Genomic DNA, 20567 nt, shown 5'->3' on the forward strand with positions numbered 1-20567 from the left:
TCCTGCTCCCCCAGCTGATGGCCAGACAGCAGAGGGGATGCTGTAGTGACTTTAGGACAAGCCCTGGATCCCTGTCTGGCCACTGCCATGGGGAGTACTATGGATTGACCCCAATCAACTCCCACCTTCACCATCACGCATGTGAAGAAGGTTTTAACTCTCCTGTCCAAAGTCCTCTGAGAATTTCTTCACTTTCAGGAGGTCATCTGCATTCACGGTGGGCCGAGTGGTGGCCAAAGACCGGAGCATGTCCGACTGCAAAGACAAGTGCTTGTGGGTGAGGGAGGCTGGGCTCCAGGGCCTCAGCCTGCCTTAGTCTCAACCCCATGCAGTCCAGGGTGGGAAGAGCCCTGCCGCCGAGGTCACGCCCCAGCCCCTAATGCAGAACTCCCGTTGCCTGGTTTCTGCCTGAAGGCCTCCTGGGGTAGGGACGCTCCCCTCCTGAGGCAGCTCATGTCATTTCCAGATGGCCTACTTCCGGTTGAGAGAATCTAAGTTCCCATTATTTCTTAACTCATGTGAGAAGCTCTTTTCCAACTGCACGCCCACCACACCAGGCCCAATGGCAAACACTTGCCTCACAGAACAGGCAAGACCAGGATAAGGAGAGGCCAGGAACAGTCAGATGAGAGGCTGCCTATGCAACTGCACCAAATCAAACCGTGCTGACAGACATTTACTGGTTCCTTCTGTGTACAAAACAAGCTCTGTGTAGTCCTCTCCCAGCCGGCCACTTACCATGCAAACCACAGGCTCTAAGAGTTTGTCACCGGGGACATCCATCCAAGTCATTTCCATGGCCCCTGGGTCCCCTGGTGAGCATGGGGTCAGAAGGTCGTCGATCATAATGCTAGGGTTGGTGCGGGAAGGGCCACAGACCTGAAACCAAACAGGAGTTTGACTGGCTGGAGGGGTTGCCTCATGGCATTTGGGGAAGGGGCAGGACGACTCAGGTTTCTGAGTCCTGAGCAGAAGGTAATAGCACGGTATGAACAAACGCCTGGGTTTCTAGATCATCAGTCTGATCTGACTGATGGGCTCCTTCAAACCCTTGGGCTGGGCAGTCAGTGTGGCTCCAAGTCTGATTTCAGAGGTTCATGATCAGCATGCTATTCCAGCTACTATTCTCTGGAATCTCAATCTGTGGCCCAAATGCCTAGAAAGCTTCCTCTTCCTCATCAACTCCATCAAATCTCACCACAAGTGCAGTGACATCAAAATGTTTTTCCAGCCGAAGGCTGCGTGCTCCATTGGCAACATCTCCCCAAATATCCCCAAGGCTCAATCCCTCCCGTCATTCAACTCTTGACTCAGTGTCACCCAGTGTGGCATATCCTTTAAAAGTGAAACCTACCCACACCCCCTCCAAACCTCAGAAACACCAGACCTCCCTCCCCAGCTCTGTCTTTCCCTCATTACCCTCTAAGAAAAGAGTCGTTATTTTGTTTGTTGTCTGTCTCCCCCACTAGAAACGAGGCTCCTGCAGGGCAGGGATTTTTGTCTGCTGTGGTCACAAGTGTCTCCCCAACACCTAGAACAGTGCCAGGCACACAGTAGAACCCTCGGCGACACCTGACAAACATCTGCTGCATGAATGGAGTTCCTCTTCATGGTGTGTGATTTTGCACCCACTGCTTTCAGACATGCAGCAGGGTCTACAACGCGCATCAGCACAGTGCTGACTGCAGGGGTGGCAGAGGTGACAGTCACGGTGCCCTGTCCTCTAGCATCACACAATCTGATGGTCGCCCTCCAGCCAGAACTGCAGGGGAGGTGGAAGCAGGTGTAACCCCAGCCCCTGGAGTCAGAGAGCTCACCATGCACTTACCCTTGGCTCCCCAGGAGACCCAAAATGTGTCACCCAAGCAGCCAGAAAGCCAATATCCCCTTTCCTGTGACACTTTCTAAGCAATTCCTTGCTGGCCCACTCACCTTTTTGAAGTGTGTCGCTGACTGTACTTTCCTCACGGGCTGCATGAGGGAATCCCGCACGATGATGCTGATGTCTGCGCCCGAATAGCCTTCCGTCTTCCGGGCCAGCTCGTGGATGTTGGCGTCTGTCAGGTTGTGAGGAGTGCTCCCCAGATGCAACCGGAACATCTGGGCACGGGCAGCCTCCTCTGGCAATGGGATATAAATTCGCTTTTCAAACCTAGAGAGACAAGCACATGGCATGACTTGAGAGTGGATGGGGGGGTGGGCTCAATGGAGAGGCTTGGGGGGCCCTCCAGAAGCCGGCTTCACTAAGGGCTCTGCAGACACGGAGAAGCCGCCAGAGAAACGGGGTCAGGCTGCACCCCCTGCTGCCAGCAGCAGGCTGACCATGGCTGGAGACAGATCTCAGGCCCTGGCTCCTACTGGGGAACACTCACCTCCTTCTAATGGCTGAATCCAAAACCCACGGGATGTTTGTGGCACCAAGTACCAGAGTCCCATCATTGTTATTCCCCACCCCTGTGGAGAAAGGGAAACACAGAAGCCGCCAGAACGGGGTCAGGCTGCACCCCCTGCTGCCAGCAGCAGGCTGACCATGGCTGGAGACAGATCTCAGGCCCTGGCTCCTACTGGGGAACACTCACCTCCTTCTAATGGCTGAATCCAAAACCCACGGGATGTTTGTGGCACCAAGTACCAGAGTCCCATCATTGTTATTCCCCACCCCTGTGGAGAAAGGGAAACACAGACGCCAACTCAACACCTGCAAGGATCAGTTAGAACCTGTGGGAAGGACCTCAGGGACTTTGCATCCTGAACCGGAGCTGTCCCTGTGACACCACCGTCAGGGACCCGGCTGGCTTTAGTTGGGTGAAGAGCCTTACAGCCCTGCCTGCCTTGGGAGGGGTGGAGAGGTGGCCGGCCAAGGCCGCAGTAACCTCTCCTCAATGAGAAGGAGCTAAGAAGTGCTTCTCTGATATCCCCTCCACTGAAAGGACAGTCAGATCCAGCCACAGCTAAATAATGACGCCTAGGCTGGCTTTAGGTGGGGAGGAGAACCAGGGAGGGGACCCGGGACTGGCACACACCCTGCATCTGGACCAGGAACTCCGTTTTGATCCTTCGGGCGGCCTCACTCTCATTTTCGTTGCGGGATCCGCAGAGCGAATCCACCTCGTCAATGAAGATGATGGAGGGCTTGTGCTGCCTGGCCAGCTCAAACAGGTTCTTGACTAGCCTGTGAGGGTGAGACACAGGGTTGGGATCCAGACACCTGCACACATGCCCAGCCGGGGTCCCAGGCACCACCTCTCCTCTCGCCCTTCCCTCGGAGAGGCTGAGACGACAGAAAAAATGGTGGTAACAAATCCTCTGGCAGCACTGCACTGAGAGGAAGAGCAAGCCTTGGCAACAACTTCAAATCCTGGCAGCCCCGTTCATTAGCTCTGGTCTGAGCACAAGTCACTTCCCTTCCTCTCCGCCTCAGTTTGATCATCTGCAAAATGGGAGCTGGTGTGGGGAATAAGTTAACTGTATAAAGTCCCCAACAGAGAACACTCAGTTGAAACCCAGTTACTGTGAGCGCCTTTCCCTTCCTTTCATGAGGACTTAGGGCTCCCAAGTTCCCTTCCAGTCTCCGTTGGCTCTGTGAGGACCGTGTCCCACCTGACGAGCTAGCAAGATACCCCTCTCCCAGCTACTCTTCCCGGCCATCCACAGCGGCTCCTCTGGGAGGTGATTCCAAGGGCGGGGAAGCTGGACCACGAGCAGCTGCCAGGACTGCCAGGAGAGTGGAGCCTGGCGGCTGACTTACTTCTCACTCTCCCCCAACCACTTAGACATCAAGTCTGAGGAGGACACAGAGAAGAAGGTAGAGTTGTTGGCCTCCGTTGCCACTGCTTTGGCCAGGTAGGATTTCCCTGTGCCAGGGGGTCCGAAGAGCAGTATTCCCCGCCAAGGGGTACGCTTGCCTACGAGAAAGAATGAACTGAAGTAAGCTTCTTCCTGATTGGGGAAAGGGAACAGAAAAAAGCAGAGGGGCCTCAGTCACGGTAAACACAGTCAGAAATGAAAAGTTCTACATGACAACTTTGCTCTAGGAGCAAAGGAGCAAAGGGAACTAAATCACCTGCCGAGGGCTTGATCCTAGCCCTGGCTCATGACCCCCAGAACCTGGCAAAGTGACACTGGCTGGCACTGGTTCCTGACCCTGCCTACCACTGAGATGGTCAAGTCAAAGTTCTAGCCACAAAAGTGTTTCTGACACTGGAGAGAAGCCAAGGAGTAGATGACCGTGATGAGCAGGCCCTGGGCCCTTGCCTGCTAAGGGCAAAAGGGAGCCGAGTCACCATCTGCCACCTGGACACCTTCATAATGCAGGCCCTCAGCTGGTGGCCTCAGAAGCCTGATTTTTCTTTTTTCTTTTTTGGCCATGCCACGCGGCTTGCGGGATGTTAGTTCTCCGACGAGGGACTGACCCGAGACCACAGCAGTGACAGCGCAGAGTCCTAACCACTGGACCGCCAGGGAATTCCCAGAAGCCTGATATTTTTGCATCTGGGCCTAAAGTGGCTCAACTCTTACCTGTGAACAAGTGTGGGAATTTAATTGGCAAAATGACAGCTTCTTTGAGGGCCTCCTTGGCCCCCTCCAGCCCGGCCACGTCATTCCACCGAATGTTGGGTTTCTCCATCACGACAGCACCTGCAAGATGAGGGCAGAGCCTTCGACTTGGAGCCCAACTCACCAGGGGCTCCTTGCCACGTCCCCCTCCCATCACCACAGGCCTCAAGCCTCTTACCCATCAGCTGTTCTTGCAATTTCTTTTTCTCTGGATTATCCCCTTCACTGTCACTATCGCTGCTGGGAAAGGAGACAGAAGATGACAGGCTGGAGCAAGAGGCAGTTGGCAAGGGGGCTCTCAGAGCAAGGCCAGGCTCTGGCTGCTAGTCTGGTGCTAAAAAGATGCTTTCCCTGCTCAACAGTGGTGAGAGACCCACAGACAGGCACCTCGGGGATGTCAGGGCCTCACATCATCAGCACTCCCCTCTGGATCCTCCAGGAAACACTCTCATACCCCACCCTCGCTTCTTCATCAAGGGCATAAGAATCGCGGCATGTGTCCTCTCTAGAAGGCTGGTGAGGGACCTGTGCTTTGGCTGGACTTCAAGAGCAGCCAGGCAAGCACTTGGAGCTGTTACTGGCCTTTCATAGGGACTCAAATCAGGACAGCAAGTGGCTGTGCCTCCAGGGCCAATCCTTATTCGGACATAAGTAACTTGCCAGCCTTAAAACTCTTCCAGCCCTCCTGAAGGTGCTTGCCCTCCTGCCCCTACCTCAGTGTGTCTTGTACTCTGGGCAGTCTAAGCACAGGCGTGTCCTCTCCGTCCAGGAGCAGGGCCTCCCACTCTGGGGAGGCAGCTGACATACCACCTTCCTCTCTCCTACTCCCCAGCTGGGCACCCTCCCCTCACCTCCAGGACACCACTGGCCTTTGTGCTCAAACCACAGATGGGAGGTGACAGGCTGTAGAGGGAACACTGGCTTTAAAGTCAGAAACAGAGGCCCCGGGTGTGGGTCCAGACTCCATCAAGTACCAGCTCTGTGGCCATCCCTGAACCTCTCTGAGTCTGCTGCCATATCTGTCAGATGAAGATAAGAATAACAGCAGCTGACGTTTATTCGATCCTTACTGCGCTCCAAGCCCTCTTCTCAGGGCCTTACCCGCATCATCTCATTTGCTCCTTAGAGCAACACTAGGAGGGAAGTCCCACTACCTTCCTCCTCCTACAGATGAGGAACCTGCAAGCCCAGGAGGGTCATGGCACTTGTCCAAGGTCACACGGCTAGGAAGTGGCACAACTGGGCTAGATCCTCAGAGTCTGGCTCCCCACCTTGCCCACAGCTTTTCCATACAGATCCAATGAGATGATGTATTGACAAGTGGAAGTTTCCTGTAAAGTGTCTGATGAAGGCAGCTGCAGGCATTATCACTATTATGAATAGAATTTCCCAAAAGGAAGGTGCTGGGAAAGTCCACAGCAGCATCAGCACCAAGACGACGGCGACACAGGAAACAGACACCTGTTCGTGGGGGCTCTGGTCCCCACCAGGTCCTCCGCTCCTCCGTACTCACCCCTTGCTCTCGCTCTGGTTCTCTTTGACTGGCTTCTTGCCATGCTTCTCTTTATTTCGTAAATAATCCTTCAGCTTCTCTGCCCGGTCTAGGTACTGCATGCACTTGGCTCGAATGCTTTCCTTGGCCTTGTCGCTGTGTGCCTCATCTGCAAAGAGGAACCACGTAGGGGCCCCTGCGAGCCCCCGTGTGCCCGCCCTCCTCTCACAGGGGCTCTGCGGCTGGGGAGGACCCCACGTGGGACTCACATTTGATAGCGTGCAGGAAATACTCCACGGCATGCTGGTAGAGCCGGAGGGCCTCCTCGTAGTTCTTGGCTTTATCCTCTTCTGTGGCTTTTGTCACCAGATCAATGGCTTTCTGGAAAGGCAAAACATATAACCCAGTGCTTCCCAAGAGATCCAGAAGGCCCCTGGGTTCCAGGCAGCAGGGATACACTGATAAGAGATATTGCCAGGCCCGGGACTCTGTCAGTCACAGACCTTTATGTTGGCCTACTTGTCCAACATCAACTAGAAAGGCCCTGAAAGGAAGCTTTAAAAGACAGCCGTTCCTCTTCACAATACACTCATACAGTTAAAAGCAACCTCCTTCTCAGTCAAGCAGAAGCCTGATCATGTATCTCAGGTTAGGGCTCAAAGGGAGAGTTCACTTTCTATTTCACAGCTTTGGGGGAAAGAGAAATAGACCTGGACTGAGAGCCTGCAACAGGGCAAACCTCAGAACCAACTGATGGCTGTGTGGTTCAGCATGGAGGCCAGACACCGCCCTTGACCTCATGGGCCAGAGAGGAGCCAGCCAGCTAGGAAAGTCCTCCATCGACCCAAGAGTTTCATGAGATGGACTTAAAGGGATCTCTGCTTCTTTCTACTGGCCCAACTCACTTCTCTAGGCTGAAAAGAGAAGATAGTTTCCCTAAAGTTGAGACCTAGGGAAGGGATGCTTAGATGTGTGATTCAATACACCAGTAGATCCAGGAAGAAAAGTGTGTGCTTACTCCAGAGGCACATATGAGCTGCCAGTGGAGGGGAGCGATCCTCTGGAACCTCCTAAGAACTCTGTGAGAGCCTTTGTAAACCTTTAAACCCTGTAGGCCTGTACTCTGCCCTGAATTTAAAGCATGCTGGATCTTTCAGGCAGCTGCCCCACGACTACATATCCAGTTTTAGAAACCACAGCTTTACCAACCTGGGAAGCACTACCAGAATTATCCTCTGCAGGCTGATACAGCACTAGACACCAGGCAGGCAGAACCCACTGTATACACACAGTTCCGTCCACAGTGAACAATAAGCCTCCTGACCAGCTCTTGGCAGGGCCTGGGCATCTGTGCAGCCCTTTCTCATCTGAAAATAAGAAGTCTCAGAAAGACACAGGGAGCGCTACAGAACAAACAGACTGGGATAGATTAGGCCAGGCTGATGTAAAACAAACTCACCAGGTCGAAGAGATGAGGAAAGGTGAGCGTTGGCTACTGTTTTCAAGCTTCAGCTCCCTACAATACTTACAAATTGACAATGGCTAGGCGCCCTGAACCTTCCTGCATAATTAGTTTAACCACAAGCTTCACGTGTCTACTCTCCCCCACGAGGCCCTTCCTCCAGATAGACATGAAAGGGGTGCTCCTATCACCAGTGGCTTCTAGTTTCCAGAACACCCCCCCCAGTTCCTTGGACTTTTCCACTCTATACACTTTGCTTGGGTCTGTCCTTTTGAAAGGGGGGTTCAGAACGATACTCGAGGTATGCTCTGCCTCTCACATGGCAAGGCAGGCCCATCCCCTCCCTCCTTCTAGATACTCTATTAATTAATGCACCTCAGAGTATATTCGGCTATTCTGGCAACCATAAAGTTTTTCACATACAAGAGGACTGAGTTGCAACTTGGAGACGAACAGTTTTGCATAACAGGATGGAAAGGTGACAAATAAAACTACCAGCCCTGCTGAATCTCTAGTAACAGGTGTGCCAAAGGATGAGGATGGAAGAAAAGGGTAACAAAGATGTGCTAACAGAGGAGGTGGCAAACTTTCTGTAAAGGACCAGAATGTAAATATTTCAGACTTTCCTGCCATACAATCTCTGTTGCAACTACTCAACTCTGCCTTTGTTGCCCCAAAGCAGCCACAGACAATATGTAAACGAATGAGCAGAGATGTGTTCCAATAAAACTTTATTTATAGATACTGAAATTTGAATTTCATGATTTTCACATATCATGAAATATCCCTTTTTTCAGACACTTAAAAACGTAAAAACCGGGTTTCCCTGGTGGCGCAGTGGTTGGGAGTCCGCCTGCCGATGCAGGGGACGCGGGTTCGTGCCCCGGTCCGGGAGGATCCCGCATGCCGTGGAGCAGCTGGGCCTGTGAGCCATGGCCGCTGAGCCTGCGCGTCCGGAGCCTGTGCCCCACAACGGGGGAGCCTCAACAGTGAGAGGCCCGCGTACCGCAAAAAAAAAAAAAAACACAAAAAAAACGTAAAAAGCTAGGACACGATGTTAAGTGAATGAAGCCAGTCACACTGGACCACATATTATATAATTCCATTTATATGAAATGCTCGGAATACGGAAATGCATAGGAACAGAGAGTAGATTAGTGTTTGCCTAGGGTTAGGGGGAATAGAGGGATCAGGGGGGTGATGAAAGTGTTCTAAAAGTGATTGTGGTGATGGTTGCACAACTATGAATATACTAAAAGGACTGAACTGTACACTTTAAATAGGTGAATTGTATGGCATGTGAGTTATATCTTAATAAAGCTGTTCTTCTAAAAAAAGGAAAAAACATTCTTATCTCACAAGCCCAATAAAAACTGGGCAGGTGAGATCTGCAGGCCATGTCTGTCGACCCGTGATAACAACTTCTGCTGGTGGATGGTGGGGCTTGGCTTTGGACTCCAGCAAATTCCTGGCTTAGTACCCCACTGTATTCCACGCCTCTGTTCCCCTCTTTTTGTCCACCTGGAGTAACCATCCCTCCTCCACCTCCAGGTACCTGCATGCCCCTCCATCCTTTGACCACCCAGCCAAATGCCTCTTCTTCCATGACCTCTTGCCCAACTCCCCCAAGCACTGTGTCTGTCATCATTTAATGAGCACTTAGTATGTAACCGACACTGTGTTAAGAATGCTTTACCTGACTTACTCAATCTAGAGCCACTATCACAACAACCCTATACAGGGTATTACCCCACTTTACTGCCGGAAAACCCGAGATTCCAAGATCAGCTAACGAGCGCCCAAGGTCACATGCTAGTGAGTGGCAGAGCCGAGATTCAAGCTCAGGTCTGAGGCAAAACAGTTTCTGTTTTCCGGCCCAGCAAAGGCCGGCAGCACCTGGAGGATGGGTCAGTCATGCATCCAGGTGGCGCCACCCCAGCACCACCCGACGCGATCTAGGGAATGAATGAAGGGTCTTTGGCCGAGAAGAGGAAATCGGAGACCGTGGAAGGAGCGGGGGTTTGTTCGAAGGGAAGCAGGAGGAGGAGAAGAAGCCAGCGGCCCGACCGCGGGCCCCAGCTTCCCGGGTGTCGCTTGTGAGGCCCGGGTGAGGCTGATCCCCAGGGCAGTCCCGGGGCGCCGGCTACATGTAGCGGCCTCGGGGCTCTGCACGGCCGAGGGAGCCGGGCGTTCTGGACGAGAGGCGACCCTTGGCTCCGAGCGCGAGAAAAGAGAAACGGGCGGAGGCGACGACAGGGCTACGGGGCGGGGGCGCGAGGCCGGGGCTCCGAGGAGGCCGCCCGCCTGCCCGCTCGCAGGCCCCGCCGCGTCTCCTTCGGCCTCCTCAAGCCGGGCCGAGCCGCGCCGCGCCGAGGTACCTGGAGGGTTGACGTTGTCATTTCATCTCCTGGGTCCGCCCCACACCCCGCGGCGCTGCTTGCAGCCTCGGTCCGGCCCCGAGAGCCGAGGAGCTGGTTCGGCTCGGGGAGCCCGGCGGGTCGGCGCTGGGCGCGGGTAGGGTGGCCGCTCGCAGGGGAGCGGAGTCCGAGGGCGAGCGAGTAGCGCGGCCCAGAGCGGTCGGGCCCGAGCCGCGCGGCTACCCCCTGGCGGCCACGACCGGCACTGCAGGCGCCGCTCCCCGCCGTGGCTGTGGGACTAGGGCCCGGACTGGGCAAGGGGCGTGTCGGGGGTGGGGCGGGACGGGAGGCCCGAAGGGGCGGGGCCAGAAGCAGAGCGGAATGGAATCCTCAAGTCCTGGATCCCACTTTGAATAAAACAGCACCTATAGGGCAGTTTTTACTCGCACAATAAGCCTGACTTCCCAGAGCTTTGGGTTCCTGATGTTTAATAGGGTATAATAATAATTAGTATCTACCTTGTCTGCCTTTCGGAGAAAATGAATGAGCTAGCTAATGTAAACAGTGTACCCCACACTGGGGCTCAGTCCCTGGTAACGGGTTATTATGAGGCCGGTGGTGCTGTCTGAAGCCAATTCTGTTTTGCTTTATACTACTTTTCTCCTTAGGAAAGTGATTTTCTTAGGCCTCCAAAGCTGGGGGCTCTACCCAGGTGAACTTAGGCAGAACAGATTGGTTGTTCACATTCATTGAGTTCAGCATGTTTAAAAAACCAATAGGAAGGATCTAGTAAAGAAAGCTAGCCAACGGAAATAGGACCAAAGCCTAGGTGGGTGGATTGGCTGCAGACATTACAGTGGAAGCAGAGAAGATAGTTGCCTACCTAGGCTGGCCAGAAGGTAACAAGAAGTTAGGAGAGTACCTTTGGATGGATTCTGTTTTCTTGGTGAATTAGAAGGAAAGAGAATCTGCTGAGAGAGAGGGAGAGAAGGTAGAAGGCCTGGGGTGTGAGGAGAGTAAGGATGGTTTGAAATCATTTCAAGTGAACTGTGCTAAGGGCAAACCTGGTAAAGGGTGGCCACTTCTATAAATGTATAGAGATGACAATTTGCTTTGGAATTTTCTCCCCGGTACTCAGCCGCCCGAGTGCGGGTTCATCCATGAGGCTGCCTTGAAGATAGAGCAGCAAGAGAATTCACAGGTTTGGTGAGTGTGGTACTACAATGGAATCAGAGCCAGGTAAGGTGGGAAGTGAATAGGGAGAAAGTAAAAGTGTCAGTGGACTAATTGAGGACTCCAAAGATTGAAGGATAGTCACAGTGGGAACACACTGGAGAGGGATGCTTCAGTTTTTAATTTTGGAAATGGCTCTCTGTTTCAGGTATAACACAGTCGAGGGGCTACCATGGGAGCTGGAGGATCGGTGACATGGAGCAAAAGGGGCCATCATCACACATGGGGAGTTCAAGGAACCAAAAGGCCCAGTGCTGAGCATCCCTGTGGACACTGGAGTCAGGATAATGGCAGGAGTGGCAGGACAAGGCCTTTGAGGAGTCTGGGTGAGATGAGGAGGCAGACACCCTCCAAATCATGGCTTCTCAGCTTCTACCCTGAAACACTGCTCTTTTAGACACTGATGGCTGAGTGGAGAGGCTTTCATTTGATGTCTGGCACCAATGATGTTATGTTATAGTCACTATGCTTTTGCATCATTGAGAGCACAGGGCTGGGGCTTTTCCAGGGGCCTGGCACAAGACAGATACTCAATATCTGCTGGAAGAACTAATTAACTAAAGAATTAATAAGCAAACAAAAGAGAGGGACCTAATGGGTGGATAAGTGCGAAACAGAAACTGAGAACATATTAACTCCACTTATTTGATAGGCTGTTCCAGATGGAAGACAGAATTAAAATGAAAAGTCCCTACAATTAGAGAGGTTTGTATTAGCCTGCTAAGGCTGCCATAACAAGATACCACAGGGTGGCTTAAACAATAGAAATATATTTTCTCACAGTTCTGTAGGCTAGAAGTTCAAGATCAAGGTGCTAGCAGGGTTGGTTGGTTTCTTCTGAGGCCTCTTTTCTAGGCTTGCACATAGCCACGCTTTTGCTGTGTCCTGAGAGTCTTTGTTCACATGAGCCATGGTATCTCTTTTTCACATTTCCTCTTCTTATAAGGATACCAGTCAGATTGGATTAGGGTCCATCTTAATGGGATCATTTTAACTGGATCACCCCTTTAAAGGCTCTATTTCCAAATACATTCTGAGGCGCTGAGGGTAGGGCTCAATGTATGAAATTTGGTGGGATACAGTTCAGCCCATAGCAAGGGCTGGCGGGGTTGAGTTCCACTGGCTGTGTTCATCTTCCCTTTGTTCTGCCTACTCTGCTCTGACCTCTTGCTTAGCTTGTCTTGCGTGAGCCTGCTGTCCAGACACTGACTGCTTTACAAGGCAGAGCTTCCGGGAGGAAGCCCTGCATCCTAGAGGAACTTCTGTCCTTCTGATGGGAAACCAGAACGCCTCCCCATCCCACTGGATCACTGGTCGTTGACTTTCTTCTAGGATGCTAGCTTGAAAACAGGCTCTGAGGACAACTCAATTCTGCAGTGGTGTTGCCATTGCTGGGGATGGAGGTGTGAATGGAGGAAGGAAAGGGGGAATAAAGGCACTAAATCTAAGTTATTTGTGGGCTGGCACATGGAGCACGTTTAGGCTTGATTCTGAATCAGATCAATAACTTCATGTTCTTTTTCACTAGAGCAGAAATCAGATTCTCAGCTCCCACATTTTAGGTAGAAAGTCATTGACTTGCAAATGCCCAATTCCATTTGCTCTTTTTATTTTTAAGTAGTTGATTTACAATGTTGTGATAGTTTCAGGTGTACAGCAAAGTGATTCAGATATATATTTTTTTCAGATTCTTTTCCATTATAGGTTATTACAAGATATTGAATATAGTTCCCTGTGCTATGCAGTAGGTCTTTGTTGTTTATCTATTTTATATATAGTAATGTGTATCTATTAATCCAAAACTCCTCATTTATTGCTCCCCCTTCCCCTTTGGTAACCATAAGTTTGTTTTCTATGTCTGACTCTATTTCTCTTTTGTAAATACGTTCATTAGTATCATTTTTTTAGATTCCACATATAAGTGGTATCATATATGTCTTTCTCTTTCTGACTTACTTCGCTTAGTATGATAATCTCTAGGTCCATCCATTTTACTGCAAATGGCATTATGTCATTCTTTCTTATGGCTGAGTAATATTCTGTTGTATATATGTACCACATCTTTATCCATTCCTCTGTCGATGGACATTTAGGTTGCTTCCATGTCTTGGCTATTATAAATAGTGCTGCTATGAACATTGGGGTGCATGTATCTTTTTGAATTAGAGTTTTCATCTTTTCCGGATATGTGCCCAGGAGTGGAATTGCTGGATCTCATGGTAAATTTATCAATAATTTTTTTAAGGAACCTCCACACTGTTCTCCATAGTGGCTGCCCATTTGTTCTTTCTTGCACAGCACTTTTCTATATTGGGTTCTGTTGATGCTAAGGATGTGGCACTTGTTGTAAACCCAAGCTTGGACCAGTGAATCAGCTCTCCTTAGCCAATACAACCTCATAAAATCAGACTATACAAACTCCAGCATTCTAGGGCTCATGCCAAGGAGTAGTTTCTGAGCAATTTGTTAAGGAGCTTCTTGGTTGGGGGCATGAACAGTGTGGAGGAGGAGTAATAAAAACAAGGTTCAGGGCTTCCCTGGTGGCGCAGTGGTTAAGAATCCGCCTGCCAATGCAGGGGACATGGGTTTGAGCCTTGGTCCAGGAAGATCCCACATGCCGCGGAGCAACTAAGCCCATGCACCACAACTACTGAACCAGCGCTCTAGAGCCTGCAAGCCACAACTACTAAGCCCGCGTGCCACAACTACTGAAGCCCACGCACCTAGAGTCCATGCTCCACAACAAGAGAAGCCACCCCAGGAAGATCCCACATGCCGCGGAGCAACTAAGCCCATGCACCACAACTACTGAACCAGCGCTCTAGACCCCGCGAGCCACAACTACAGAAGCCCACGTGCCTAGAGTCCATGCTCCAACAAGAGAATGGACAAGAGAATGCAACAAGAGAAGCCACCGCAATGAGAAGCCACCGCAATGAGAAGCCCATGCACCGCAACGAAGAGTAGGCCCCGCTCGCTGCAACTAGAGAAAGCCCGCGTGCAGCAACGAAGACCCAACACAGCCAAGAATAAATAAAAAATAAATTTATAAAAAACAAGGTTCAGGTGAGTAACATTTTGGAGAGGTAGAGCCAGGGCAAAATTCTGCTGAGATATCACACAAAGTGACTGATACCGAAATAAATGGAGGAGTGATCTCCAAACATGATTCTTGAGAAACCATCTCTCACTTGCCCCTCCTCTGTGTGACTCAAAGTTTGATAAAGCTCAGATTGATCCAGTGATTAAGCTCCCATCACAGAGATGGTCAGTGGTAGAACTAGAACCGAAACTAAGTTTTTAAGAGTTTGGAGTTGTCCTAAATCTGTTCAAAAATGGCACCAGAAGAGGCTAAGATGTGACAACCAAACACATGTGATACTGGATAGGATCCTGTGCCATAAGGGAAAAAGAGACATTGTTGGGATGATTGGAGCACTTAAATGGGGTCTGTGGATGGGTGGTAGTGTTGTACCAAAGTTGATTTCCTGATTGGGAGGGCTGTAGGGTGGCAATACAGGAGAATGTCCTTGTGTTTGTAAAGTACACACTAGAGAATTTAAGGGTGATGAGCATCATGGCAGAAAAAGACAAGAGAGGGTAATGGAACAAATGTAAAATGTTAACAACTGGGAAATTTGGGTGACACGGATGTAGGAGTTCTTTGTACTGTTCTTAAACCTTTCCTGTTTAAGTTTGAAACTATTTTAACATTAAAAAATGAAAAAATACAAGTCTAAAAGCAGTTCTTTTATTTACAGTATAAAGGTTACAAAGGTATATATGTATTTATATATATAATACCCTTAAGTTGCAAATTTCATTGTAATGTACAATGCTCTATGTTGATGTGCAACTCAAGGGAAAGTGTTGTCTATGCATTATACTTACACAGTACACATAAAGCTTTTTTATTATTACGAACACAAATACTGCCCTGTTTTATGCCATGGGTTTTGATTTGGTAGTCTGGTGATGCCAAAAGACTTGAGACCTAAATTTTAAACAACACTTAAAAAGAAGTCTTGTTTAAATACAGGGTTCCAAAAGGAAGGAAAACACCAGAATATCACATACTTCTAATTCTTTGTAGAAGTGTCATCCTAGCTTTCTAAGTCTTAATACTTAAAAAAATGAGAGTTGCGTAGGACAGAATACATACAAGAGGGTATAATAAAAGTTTGCACAGATTAGCCAAAACAGGCCTTTATAGGTAGTGGTTTGCCACATTATTTTCTAAAGGACCTTGGGTCTGGTACCACAAGGGAAACAGATTCTTTGGGCACCCAGGTCTTATCATGCTGAATCCAACCAACAGACTGTAAACATAACACTGGAGTCCTAACTAGAGAAAAACAATCAGAAATTGGTTCTCATGATAGGGCAGGTTTGCTTTAAGGTGTGAAGAGTATCATCAAGATTGATGATTGTGCCAAACACAAAACTTACTTTAGATCATTTCTCCTCCTCCAAATTCTGTTAATTCACAAAACAGAGGTGAAAAAATGTAACTGACACCCACCTGAACAGGACTGAGACAGAAGGAAAGCACTTCTTCCAACCTAGGAGGAACAGACACTTAACATGACAATACTTATGTGCTGGTTCCAATAGTATACAATCATTAGCACCTGACTGTCAAAGGGTAGGTTTAAAGTAAAGACTAAGACGTTGAAGGCATGACCTAATTTGTATGCATAACTCCAGGACGCTGAAAACCAAGGGGAAGGAGCCCATGAGACTGTGTTCCCTAAGCCATTCCAATCACTGACCTCTCAGGGCCTTTCTGGGCATGACAAAGGATGTTGCCTGAAAGGCTGCCTCTAGTGATAGATGGAAGGCAAGCTAGATAGAAAGGGACTGTTACTGAAGGAAAATATGGAAAAATTCACACAACTGCTCTTATTTTTTTTAGGTGCCCTTTCTACTGAGTTTGAATGTCTGAGTGTTGTAGAATAAGTGGAATTTTGCTAAGTTTTAAATATCTTCATTATTTTGATCTCTCAGATGGAGCAACAGTCCATCTACCACATGTAAGGACTTTCAGAAAATGAGATGTTTAAAGGCTGCAAATGTGAAAATGACTGGGTCAGCACAATCTATAAAGTGGGTAGATGAAATATACATTTATCTTTTCTGTTTACAGTTAAAAGAAACTTTTCTTTAAAAAGACTTTCTCATTGATCCACTTTGGGCAATAGAGCTAACTTTTTGTCGTTGTTGTAATTTATCTTACTAAGGATATTCTACACTAGTCCCCTTCCCAAACTAAAGCCTGATTTTGAATTAAAAAATGATGCATGATGAAAAGACCAACCTACTAAAATGTGCTTGGAGTTCTTTCATGCTGGCATGGATCAAAGACTGAGCATCCTTTTAAATATTTTCCAATTTGCCAGATAAGCAGAACTGCAGATATGCTTTGGTAAAAATATGAGGTGGTTAATTACTTAACCTCTGACTGATAAATAGATGGCATGGTATGATTGAGAAGTAATGGATTATGTGCTACTTGAGGGCAGGAACTTTCTTTTGGACCTTTCAGAGTGCCTGTGAAGAACTGTACATTAATAAATGCTTATCAGATGAAAGAATCCATGAATTAATATATCATTAAGTAGGTTTGCAGTTTCAAAAATTTCTCTAGGGTCCCACAGAACCTTTTGTCTATTCATAAGAGACTTCTATCACTTTGGAAGAGGTGATAATCAGGTTCCAAAGGTGTACATGTGACTAGGATAAAGAGGGACTCAAAAACTTTTGCATTTGTGTCAATGGCAGGGAGGTAAGATTATTACAAAACTGAGTAAAGTACTTACAGGACTCAGAAGTTAGAAATCTACCACAATACCTAATCTTACAATAAAATGAAGTATCATTTCTCTGTTATATCCTTTTAGTTTCAACCAATCTACTTTGTGGCAATTCAAGGATTACAGTTCATTTGGTAGATTTTTGTTGACTACAATCAAATGTTCATTGGAGAGCAAGCAATCATTTACAAACGGCACATTTATGCATTATATCAAATGTAGATTCACTTTTAAAACCAGAATATGCTTTGGTTCAGTCACCTAAAATGGAAAGGAAGAATAGAGGTGACAAGAAATTAAGCTCACGTTTATCAAGTTTATAAAAGAAGAAATCTTGTTAAAATATTTTTCAAGTTAATACACAACAACCATTCCAGTTGGCAGTTTAACTAGTGTCAAAAAGAGACGTGTTCTATTGTCTATTAATTGTACCTTACTTTAACTTGAAATTATCACTGATCTGCTAGATGTGTTTGTGTGTGCTTAGAGATGTGCTATGTGTGTGCTTTAGAGAAAGGGTTTCAAATCAACCACTTAAGTAGTCTATTACTAGTGTAAAATAAATTTCACTGAATATCCCTATACCATAGGAATAGCTATATTGCTCAAAAACATATAATCCTGATATACAGCATAATTATTTTAGAATTGTCTGTCATCACACATTTATTGAGTGTCTCTATGCCCAGCACAGTGAAATATATAGCTTAAAAAGGGGGGCAGGGGTTGGGGGACTGCTGCTATCAATTTTTAAAGACAGTATATATAACAAAATAATTGTAGATTACCAAAAAATTAAAATAGGGACACAGAGAGAATGGTAGCAGATGTCAGATTCCTCTACTTTGATCTAATGGAGAAAAAAAAAAAGCCACAATAAGAATTCAAATTTAAATGAAAGAGATTTCCAATTTCAAGGTAGGATATAATACCACCTGGCACGTAATATACCTGATAGAGATATATAAAACAAATGAATATGACTATAATCGAATTCAACTTAAAGTTTAAGCAGAATCCCAAAGAAGTCTCTTTTCCTTACACAGATATGCAGATCTCAATATGCTTTGAGACCAAAGAGATCCAGCATTTTACTTCATTGGATATTGAAAGAAAACGACCTTTGGCTTTCTAACCAGCCATTTCATTCATGGCGTCAACAGTGGATGGCAGCGACATGGAAATGTATGCTGGATATTTGGATGGTTTAAATATTATGTACAATCAATAGCTTATAACCAGTGAAAATAATAAGAACATAATTCAGCATAAGTGTCTAAGATACAAAAAAAGCAGAGAAAGTGCTTAAGTCTATAGGTCTTCCCTGAAAGCTTCAAAAATGTTTAACTCTTTGAGTAAGTAGGGCTTTTAATAGATTTTGCATAGCAGCTTACAAGATAATTTGAATTAAAAATATGGATATAAATTAAACAAGGAGAACTGGAGGTTCTCTCAAAATTAAAAAAATCCATTATAACCTTTTCTCAAAAGTGGTCACATTTTTGTCCATCAAAACCATTTACAATGAAATGTGTTTTTCCTAGGAGAAACATAGTCTTGTCCAGATTCCACACAGTTTAAATTTTTTTTAAAGAGTAAATTTTGGTTTATTAGCTAAGTGCATTTAATCGGCTGAAAAAAGCTTTGTTACCATTCTGTTAGGAGGATAAATTAAGAAAATAATCAGTAACTACTTTAATCATTTGTTGGTTAGAGAGATTTTTCCACTTATAAAAATATAATAAATAATTTGATCCCTCCTGCATGCAATAATTTTCAATAACAAACTTTGTGAGTACAGATGGTAAAAACTAGCACTATCAGACTTTAGCTAGCCTAAAAAGTGCTAAAACATGGCTTTAAAATAGGTGAATGACATTTAAAGTAGTATTTTTGATTCCTGTACATGTCCCAATATTTAATCTGAAACTCTACTAGGTAGCTGAGTTTATAGTTACAACTACCTAATAAATACTGTATAAACATACATTAAAGTATTTCTTCATATAAAATATTAGATACTAATTTCCAGGTAAGATTTGTTTGAAGACTTCAGGAAAGGACTCACCTTTTCCAGAAAAAGTATAATTGAGCCTTTTCTTCCTTTCCTTTTTTTTTTTTTTTTTTTCGGGGGGAGAGGGAGCGGACACGTTTTAGAGAATGAGGAGGAAGAATTTTCATACACCAATTGGCTGCTCGTAGGCGTCTGTGTGGAATGTGGAGAAGACGTCTAAGCCCCGGTTCCCGAGGGCACGAGGAGTGTCCATCGGAATGAGGGGGCACTACTCTGCAGCTCCTTTCCACTCTACACATGGAAACCCACCACATTCTCAACAATTTTCCTATTTCAAAATGAAAAAGAAGTGAAAAGTCAGCTGTTCTATAAAAGATGTGAAATATCAAAAATGCCCCTGGGGCTTCCCTGGTGGCGCAGTCGTTGAGAGTCCGCCTGCCGATGCAGGGGACACGGGTTCGTGCCCCGGTCCGGGAAGATCCCACATGCCGCGGAGTGGCTGGGCCTGTGAGCCATGGCCGCTGAGCCTGCGCGTCCGGAGCCTGTGCTCCGCAACGGGAGAGGCCACAACAGTGAGAGGCCCGCGTACCGCAAAAAAAAAAAAAAAAAGCCTCTGTTCAGTTATCACTTGAAAATAATTTGCCACATTTTGGCGTCTTAATACAAAATACCTATTTATCAAGGCTGTCCCATTCACAAAAAGCACTTCATTTGTGGTTTGAAAATCCCACAAACACAATTAAAGAACAACCTGGTCACCCATGATTGGAAAGCTGCTGAAGTATGTTAAACAAGCAGCTGAAGGGCTCTTGCTCTTGGGGCGCTAGTGGTTAAAGGAAACCCTCCATACACTTTCATTTCACATCAAGACTCAAAAGATACTAGAAACCTATGGATCTTGGTGCTATGACAGCTAAAGCTTGAGCAAAATGAGCCGAAATGCACACAATGCTTACCTCTCCTGCCCACATTTTAATCATACCTTTTAACAGATCTTTTTCATAGAAGGAATGAGCAGCATGGCTCAGAAGTTCTCCCAGAAAATATTCTCAGTGGCTTAGCCTTTCATACTAACACAGAAAACCTCACCAAATGGCTTTGCTGCAAAAGTCTGTGACTGCATTGTTCGACTTCTCAGATTAATAATACTCTCACTGCCAAAAGTGTCTAAGCTCCCTTATCTGAGGGTATTGTGTGTTGAAATTCTGCTTCCAGAAACCATAGCCGGATCTTCAAGATACTTTCTTTCTTCTCTGATTTGCAAACGTATCCCAGATGGAACCAAACTTAAGATTTATGAATTTTCAAAACATAAAAAAGCTCTTAAAAGATATATTCTAGTCTAGATTTCAATTTCCAGTTTTAAGTAGATCAGACTTTGGGGACTGGAGCTGGGGGAAGAACTCATTTATGGGGCAGAGGGAAGACAATGAGGTTACAATGTCCAATTAGAACTCTCTCTGCTCATGAGTGTACTCTTTTATATGTCCCACCTATAGGTCAGGCTGCACTCAAACCAAATAGCTCTTGCTTTGCAAATAGTACATTTGTGGGGTTTTTTTTTTCTTTTTCTTTTTCATCTTTGGACTGCTACCCTTCTCCACCCTCCATAGTGCTCACATCCTCTTATGGCATTCCT

General features: G+C 46.9%; 1 protein-coding gene across 1 annotated transcript in view; it reads right to left on the minus strand.

Moving 5' to 3' along the window:
• VPS4A (vacuolar protein sorting 4 homolog A) overlaps positions 1-10056 on the minus strand; it is a 10686-nt gene extending 630 nt beyond the window's left edge. The window contains exons 1-11 of the mRNA XM_007449931.1: positions 9890-10056; positions 6319-6430; positions 6071-6218; positions 4736-4797; positions 4519-4638; positions 3749-3905; positions 3024-3172; positions 2580-2661; positions 1933-2152; positions 739-879; positions 1-255 (exon numbers count right to left, since the gene is read on the minus strand). The exon at positions 1-255 is cut by the window's left edge and continues 630 nt beyond it. Of these exons, the coding sequence (XP_007449993.1) occupies positions 154-255; positions 739-879; positions 1933-2152; positions 2580-2661; positions 3024-3172; positions 3749-3905; positions 4519-4638; positions 4736-4797; positions 6071-6218; positions 6319-6430; positions 9890-9910 (1314 nt within the window). The 5' untranslated portion in view covers positions 9911-10056 and the 3' untranslated portion in view covers positions 1-153. The remainder of the gene's footprint in view (positions 256-738; positions 880-1932; positions 2153-2579; positions 2662-3023; positions 3173-3748; positions 3906-4518; positions 4639-4735; positions 4798-6070; positions 6219-6318; positions 6431-9889) is intronic.
• Between the last annotated feature and the right edge of the window lie 10511 nt (positions 10057-20567).

Source organism: Lipotes vexillifer, unplaced genomic scaffold, assembly GCF_000442215.2.
Source record: "Lipotes vexillifer unplaced genomic scaffold, Lipotes_vexillifer_v1.1 scaffold1235, whole genome shotgun sequence".
Taxonomy (NCBI): Eukaryota; Metazoa; Chordata; class Mammalia; order Artiodactyla; family Lipotidae; genus Lipotes; species Lipotes vexillifer.